Source organism: Vulpes lagopus, chromosome 9 (assembly GCF_018345385.1).
Source record: "Vulpes lagopus strain Blue_001 chromosome 9, ASM1834538v1, whole genome shotgun sequence".
NCBI lineage: Eukaryota > Metazoa > Chordata > Mammalia > Carnivora > Canidae > Vulpes > Vulpes lagopus.
The window spans coordinates 79614422-79622434 of record NC_054832.1 but is presented as its reverse complement, the minus strand read 5'-3'; the positions used below and the strand labels follow the sequence as shown (position 1 = coordinate 79622434).

The window sequence follows — 8013 nt, the reverse complement described above, 5'->3', positions numbered from 1 at the left end:
AAAACGAAGTGATTTGAAGCTTGATGTCAGAACATACATTATTACCATAAACATTTACTAGAGAGGTACCAGAGATTTGGTTTTGAGTTTCTTCCCAGGCAGAGCCTGAGGAATACAAAATGCCTATAAAAATTATTTGCCTACTAGTAAAAAGAATACTTTTCTCTTCTGGTATAATTATCATAATAATGGCAAGCATTTACTGTACACATTTGACGTGCCAGACACTATATTTAATGTATAAATCCTAAGATTACCCCTATTTCACTGCTGGGAAATTGTAGATTGAAGAGATTAAATGCCTTTTTTAAGGTCACAAGTTGACCAAGTAGCTGGACGTAGATATTTCTGGTTCAAAATCCAACATTTCTTCATTGCACACTGATGAGCCAAGTAAGCTGTGGTGGAAGGTGATGGGAGGACCTATATCCACGCTCACCTTGGCCTTTCCTGCCTCCCTTAGATTATTTTTTTTTAAAGATTTATTTATTTACTCATGAGAGACACAGAGAGAGAGAGAGAGAGAGAGAGAGAGAGGGAGGGGGGCAGAGGGAGAAGCAGGCTCCCTGCAGGGAGGCGGAAGGGGGACTCAATCCCCCCCACCAGGGATCATGCCCTGAGGCACGTGGCGTCCCAAGAATGGAGCCTTTCTTCTTCCAAAGCTTCAGACACATATAAGAGATGCGGTAAATAAGTGTGGGGATTGGGGATCCCCGGGTGGCTCAGCGGTTCAGCGCCACCTTCCGCCCAGGGCGTGATCCTGGAGCCCCGGAATCGAGCCCCACGTCGGGCTCCCGGTGCATGGAGCCTGCTTCTCCCTCTGCCTGTGTCTCCGCCTCTCTCTATGTCTATCATGAATAAATAAACAAAATCTTAAAAAAAAAATCAGTGTGTGGGATGGAAAGAACTAAGAACCACTAAAAGCGAACGCCTGAGGCCCCTGAGCGCTACCGCAGCGGTGTCCGCACGGACTCTCAGCACCAGCAGTACGAGGGCAACCAGGAGCCAGAGGAGCATCGGCTCGGGGGTCAGGATCTCGCCCGACTCCCGGCTCCGCTGCAACCGCTCGCAGAGTGACGCTCCCAGGAACGTGACTCACCTTCTTCCGTCTGGCTGTCTCCGTTGTCCGCTGGGGATGAAAGTTTCAGACCTCACGGGTGACGTCTAGGGGATGGTTTCGGGACCCTCAGTCCCGCGGTGACGCTCGCGGAGCGCGGCCTCTGCTCGGACCCCGCAGGCCTCGGCCTCACCGTCGCGCGGGCCTCAGAAGCGGGCCGTGAGCGCAGCAGATCCGCTTCCTTCAGGCGGTGCCTCAGATTCCCTGACGCGCTTTGAACCACTTCTGGACGCGGAGCTGCCAGCGCCCCGTTCTGCTGTGACTCCCAATGAGACGCTTCTCTTGATTCCATTTATCAACATGCCCCAATGATCGACACAAAGCAAGTCCTTAGCGGGGTGTACGCTGGGGCAGGCTCAGGCCCCGCGCCCCCGAGCGCCCTCGCGGCCCAGCCCCGGGCACAAGCTCCCAACACTCCCGCCGGCCACACCGGGCACCGCAGCCGCCGCACGAGCCTTTTTTTTTTAATTAAGAAAAAAAAAAAAAATCACCCCCCCCCCCCCCCCCCCCCCCCCGCCGCACAGGCCTTCAACAAAATGTCCACTCGGTATTTCCGCAGGACCCTGCGGTGACTCCCTCAGCCGGGGCCGGCGAACTTCTCTGGCTCTTCCCGGGCGCCGACCGCGGGGGCGGGGGCCGGGCAGGGGGCCGCGGGGCGGGCCGTGCTGACGCGCGCCGGGAGGCCGCGCGCCGAGGGGCGGGGCTGCGCGCTCCCGGAAGTGCGCTGACGTCGCTGTGCGTGCGTGCGGCGCGTCGGGCTGCAGGAGAAGATGGCGGTCTCCACAGGTCGGTTCCCGGGCCGGGCTGCTGCCGTCCCGCTGCCCCCCGGCTTTGCCCCTCCGCCGGGGCTGGCGGCCGGGCGCTGACTGTGGGGGGGGACCCGGGCTGTGCCTCCCCGGACGCCGCGCTTCCCGGGGAGCGGAGCCCGGGCGCGGGGAGAGTCCGGCGGGCCGGGCGCCGGCGAGGGCCCGGGGCGGTCGTCGGGGGCGGGGGGTCGTGCCTGCGCGTCGGCCGCGCGCTCGCGGCTGGGGGCGGGGTGGCTCCGGCGCGGGCGCGCTCGCGGGTCTGCGGGTGCGGACCCGGGGGCCGAGCGGAAGACGTGGGAGGGCGCGGCGGAGGCCCGAGGTGGGCGGCGGCGGCCTCGCGTCCCCGGGGGTTCGGGGCCGGGGGAGTCCCGGGCGGAGAGGGGCTGGCGTCCCCCGGGACCGGCCTGCGTGGTGGCGGGCAGGACCGAGGAGAGGGGCCGGCGCTCTCTGGCTCTATGGGAGCGCGGAGACGAGACCATCTCACCTGGCTGCAGACGTACTGCCGCTTCATCCATTTAAACGACTTTAAATAAGATCTTAGGAAAAACAAATGCCAAACTGCAGTCCAAGTAAAATAAAGACCCAGAGCAGGGAAAGCTGATTGAAGAGGTGGGTTTAGGTGGTAGGGTCGTCAGTCTCCTCTCGTGCTGGCCACACTGTTTTCCTCTGAGCACAGAGGGTTCCTTTTTGTTTGTTTGTTGGTTTTTTTGAGCACAGATTTTTTGAAGTTGATCATTTTTTTTAATAGATTGATTTTTATTGGTGTTCAATTTACCAACCTACAGAATGACACCCTAATCATTTTTTTTGAAGTTCATTATTAATGCTGAGATTTTCCAAGCTCGACCGTTTTAAAAAATGTTAAAATGAAAATGTTAAGTTTTATTACATGAACATACGTGTGATCTTTCATTTTTCCTAATCATTATTGAAACCAGGTTATATGGAACAGTGATTTGATACCAAATGCCATCATTGCATAATAAAACGAATTTCTGAATGTCTGTGTGCTGAGAAATGGAAGGTTGCAGTGTATGTTATTGGAACTTTTACTTTCTTTTTAAAAGATTTTATTTATTTATTTTTAAAAAACATACATTTTTTATTTTTTATTTTTTTAATTTTTATTTATTTATGATAGTCACACACAGAGACAGAGAGAGAGGCAGAGACACAGGCAGAGGGAGAAGCAGGCTCCACGCGGGAGCCCGACGTGGGATCCATCCCGGGTCTCCAGGATCACGCCCCGGGCTGCAGGCGGCGCTGAACCGCTGCGCCACCGGGGCTGCCCCTGTTATTGGAACTTTTAAGATAATACGTCAAACTACGTTCAACATAAATTTTAATGAAAAATTATGTTTTAAGGCTCATCTTCATTATTTACAGATATTATAAGTGGTGAAGTCGTTAACAGTTTTAGCGCTGGGAAATATACTTAGGTCAGAGAACTAGTAAAGCAAAGATTATATAAAAAGTGAGATTTTACTGTTACAACTTTACTTGCTATTTGAAGTCCACTGTGCTTGTGAACGGTCCGTATCTTTGTAAGAGTTGTGCTTAGTATCTGTGGGTTTTTGAAAATTTAGTAATAGTGCATTTGATGGTTTTCATTTTGTGAATTGCACTGTTTTCCCTTAACATATATATGAGAAAGTGTGGAAATATTTTGAAAAGACCAAATAATAGGTATTAATGGCAGATACTTTTTGTTAACCACTTTTAGTTATTTTTTAAGAAAGTCAAATAAAAATTATAAAGATGTTGCTGATTATTGGCATATTTGCTTATACATTGGATACCTGTATTTTCTGGTTTATATTTCAGCATCACAATTGTTACATTTCACTCTTGAGATTTATGAACTTTGAAACATTAGCTTAATTAATAATGATGTAATTTAGGGATTTGAGTTTTCTTAAACCACCGCATTTCATTTTGAAACTACTGCTAAAAACTTGCCCTTGTATATTTCAGTATTTATTCATTTTATGTGCCTTACATTATTGACAGTATTGTTGAACTGACGTGGGTGTGAGTGCAGAAGCAGCTTTGGACATTTTATTTTGATTTTTTAAAATATTTTATTTATGAGAGAGAGAGAGAGAGGCAGAGACCCAGGCAGAGAGAGAAGCAGGCTCCATGCAGGGAGTCTGATGTGGGACTCGATCCCAGTACTCCGGGATTATGCCCTGAGCCAAAGGCAGACGCTCAACCGGTGAGCCACTCAGGTGTCCCTCCCTAGACTTTTTAAATTGCACTTTCTGTTGGCTGTATTTTTATATTCTTTGCTTCTTAGTGGTATGGAAGGGAAATAGTACCTGTATATTTGTGGAATAAATATGATGTACCTGGAAATTTAAAATGAGATGAGACAGCTGGATGTAATTATGTGTTTTGGGGTGCCTGGCTGGCTCAGTCTGAGGAGCATGGGACTCTTGATCTCAAGGTCATGAGCTTGAGCCAACCACGTTTGGGTGTAGAGATTACTAAAAAAAAACCCAAAAAACTGAAAAGAGTCATTTAAAAAATGTACATAGACAAAATAATTTTGGGTAAAAGTTATTTATTTTTTTTTAAATAAATTTTTTTTAAATTTATTTATGATAGTCACAGAGAGAAAGAGAGGCAGAGACATAGGCAGAGGGCGAAGCAGGCTCCATGCACCGGGAGCCTGATGTGGGATTCGATCCCGGGTCTCCAGGATCGCGCCCTGGGCCAAAGGCAGGCGCCAAACCGCTGCGCCACCCAGGGATCCCGGGTAAAAGTTATTTGATAGGCCAGAAAGTACAGACACTTGACAGATACATTTTTTTTTTGACAGCTATTTTTTGATCTTTATTAAGGCATTATATTTTAATGTGCATTATCTAAGTCATATGTTTTTACCCTTCCTTTTACTAGAAGAGAAATTGGGTAGAAGAAGTTCAAATTATGGGATGCCTGGGTGGCTCAGCGGTTGAGCATCTGCCTTTGGCTCAGAGCGTGATCCTGGAGTCCTGGGATCAAGTCCCACATCCGGCTCCCTCATGAAGCCTGCTTCTCCCTCTGCCTGTGTCTCTGCCTCTCCCTGTGTGTCTCATGAATAAATAAATAAAATCTTTAAAAAAAAAAAAAGTTCAAATTAGAATGGGAACTGTAAGCTGAAACATACTTTGGCATACCATTTGGTCCTCTTATTTTGCGGATGAGAAAACTGACCTAAAGAAATACAAGATTGTACATAGTGATGGATTCAGGATTAGAATTTGAGTGTTCTGTTATGAGGAACTGTGAGTTTGGAATAGTCCTCAGATCATGAATCTTCCTTTTAGGCTGGAGAGTGACTTTCACACTATTCTTTCTAGCAATATCTTTGTTTCAGACTGTTAGATGCTTCTTATGAATGGAAATTGGGGCTGGGGTAGAGACCCACTAGCTAGGATCCCCTTTTCCAAGAGGCAGAGTCACCTCTGGGGGTCAAGAGGATTTCATGGGACATAGCTTAAGAAGCACTACTTTATTTTTTAATTTATTTTTTTTTTAAGAAGCACTACTTTAAGGAATAGAACATTTAGTACCTTTGATTCAAAAATTTAATTAGATCCTAGCGCTAAGGGTGCCTGAGTGGCTCAGTTTATTAATCATCTGCCTTCGGCTCAGGTCATGACCTTGGGATCCTTGGGATTGAACCTCACATTGGGCTCCCTGCTCAGGAAGGAGTTTCCTTCTCTCTCAGCCCCTCCCCCTGCTCATGTGCTCGCATTCTCTCTCTCTCTCAAATTTTTTTAAAAAAGGATCCTAGCACTTATAAAAGACATGTGTCTTATACTTATAAAAAAGTATAAGTACTTTGGGATCCCTGGGTGGCGCAGCGGTTTGGCGCCTGCCTTTGGCCCAGGGTGTGATCCTGGAGACCTGGGATCGAATCCCACGTCAGGCTCCCGGTGCATGGAGCCTGCTTCTCCCTCTGCCTATGTCTCTGCCTCTCTCTCTCTGTGTGACTATCATAAATAAGTAAATAAATTTAAAAAAAAAAGAGTTACTTTTAAAAAAAAGTATAAGTACTTATAAAAAAGTATGTGTAATACTTTTCTAAAACAAATAAGTTTTAAATTTTAGAATAGTTTGTTTTACAGAGAAGTTGTGAAGATAGTATATAGAAGATTGTACATTAGAGTACCTAATGTATGTTTTCTATCTCAGAATCCCATTTGGGATACATTGTAATAAACATTTTAAAATTTCTTATCATTTAAGTTACACTACGGTTCTAGGCTCTGAATGCAGATGACTGTAAAATATCTTTAAGTAATGAGAGGCTCAGGAAAAAATGGGAGTATTTTTTCTTTGATAGTGGGTCTGTGTTAGCCATATGGTTGAAAAATGAAACCAAAATAAAACTTACTAATTACCTTTTTAAGAAGTGGGTAGCATTGTGTATATGGGAACAAGAACTAGATTAGCAGTGTTTTAATTCCTCTGCTGCCCTGCATAAATTACTGTGGCATGGTAGGTAGACATATGCCACTGAATCTCTTAAGCCTTGCTTTCCCCATTCCTTATATGAAAAGGTTGGACAACTTGATTTTGTTTTCCCCATCTTCAAGATGAAGATATATGGGTAGAATTTGGGAGTAGTAACAGATGAGATCTGCATGGGAACTAAACGATAGGAGAGCTAAATTGTTGTAGTCCAGTACATTTCCCCCTTGAGACTTTAATAACTGGCCTGATAGATTTTTTTCTGTGTCTGTTAGGAACCTGGATACTCTTGATAGGCCCTTGATCTTGACAGTATTAAATAAAACAACCTTACTGTCCTGTCCAGGCAGTCACCCCTTTGCACAGTACTGTAGAGTGGTAAAATGACCAAACAAACTGTTCAAAGCAAATTTTTTTTAAAGATTCTATTTATCTTTTTTGAGAGAGAAAGCATGAGCAGGGGGAAGGGAGAGGGAGAAGCAGACTTCCTGCTAAGCACAGAGCCCATGGGGCTTGATTCCAGGACCCCCAGATCATGACCTGAGCCAAAGTCAGGTCCCTAACTAACTGAGCCACCCAGGTGCCCCCAAAGCAATTTTATTACTAAGTAAGAACAATTATTACTCTGTGACCTTTGAAAATAATAGCTCAGACATTAAAAACTCTTCCTGTGGTTACCAGTGTATAAGAGAAGAAAAAAATTGTAAAAGTGAGATTTGTTTAGTACTGTAATTTAAACATGATACATTAAGAATTAGAGTGTTTTATTTGTAAACTTCTTGGGAGTAGTTTGAACAATACTTTTTCTTCTCATCCTATAACTTATGATGTGGAGCAAGCATCTATTCTGTGTTTTGGTGAGTTGTCATAGTCCTAAATTGGAATCACTTCCAATATTTTACCCTCTTTGCTTTCAGTATTAGGAAATAATCTGAGACTTTCTTTATTGTGAAGTTTTTCACTTCATCTGGAACACTGTCATATTTTTCTTAAATTACTTTCGTCATTTACACCCATAAGCTCACATTCACAAAGTTCATGTGGCTGCTTATCTAGAGTCTGCAACATTTATGGTTGGGTATTTCTTCTATAACTGTATTTACATTTGATTCACATTTCACTTTCGTGTTACCTGTTTTTCTTTCTTTGCTGCTCTTTCTTTCAGTTTTCATTTCTTTGCTGTACTTTGATCTTTGTTGGCTAACTTCCTTTTTTGGCTATTTTTATAGAATGTCACATGGGTTTATGACTGGCAGACAAGGAGGCAGTACTCCTAAAAGCTTTGCTGTCTGTATGTGACTAACAGATGTAGTGACCCATCACCAACAGATTTTAAAAGATGTGAAGTGATTGGCCACTGGTTAGGATGCTCTTCTGTTATTTACATAATGATTTGTGGACTGGGGAACTAGCAGCAAAATTTATACTTTTTTTTTTTAAGATTTATTTTTATTTATTTATGATAGACACACACAGAGAGAGAAAGGCAGAGACACAGGCAGAGGGAGAAGCAGGCTCCATGCCGGGAGCCCGACGCGGGACTCAATCCCCGGACTCCAGGATCGTGCCCTGGGCCAAAGGCAGGCGCGAAACCGCTGAGCCACCCAGGGATCCCCAGCAAAATTTATA

At 45.2% G+C, this 8013-nt stretch overlaps 1 protein-coding gene across 1 annotated transcript in view; it reads left to right on the top strand.

Moving 5' to 3' along the window:
- The first annotated feature begins 1800 nt into the window (after nt 1-1800).
- LOC121498881 (ubiquitin-conjugating enzyme E2 variant 2) overlaps nt 1801-8013 on the top strand; it is a 46058-nt gene continuing 39845 nt past the window's right edge. The window contains exon 1 of the mRNA XM_041769232.1: nt 1801-1903. Coding sequence (XP_041625166.1) covers nt 1888-1903 — 16 coding nt within the window. The 5' untranslated portion in view covers nt 1801-1887. The remainder of the gene's footprint in view (nt 1904-8013) is intronic.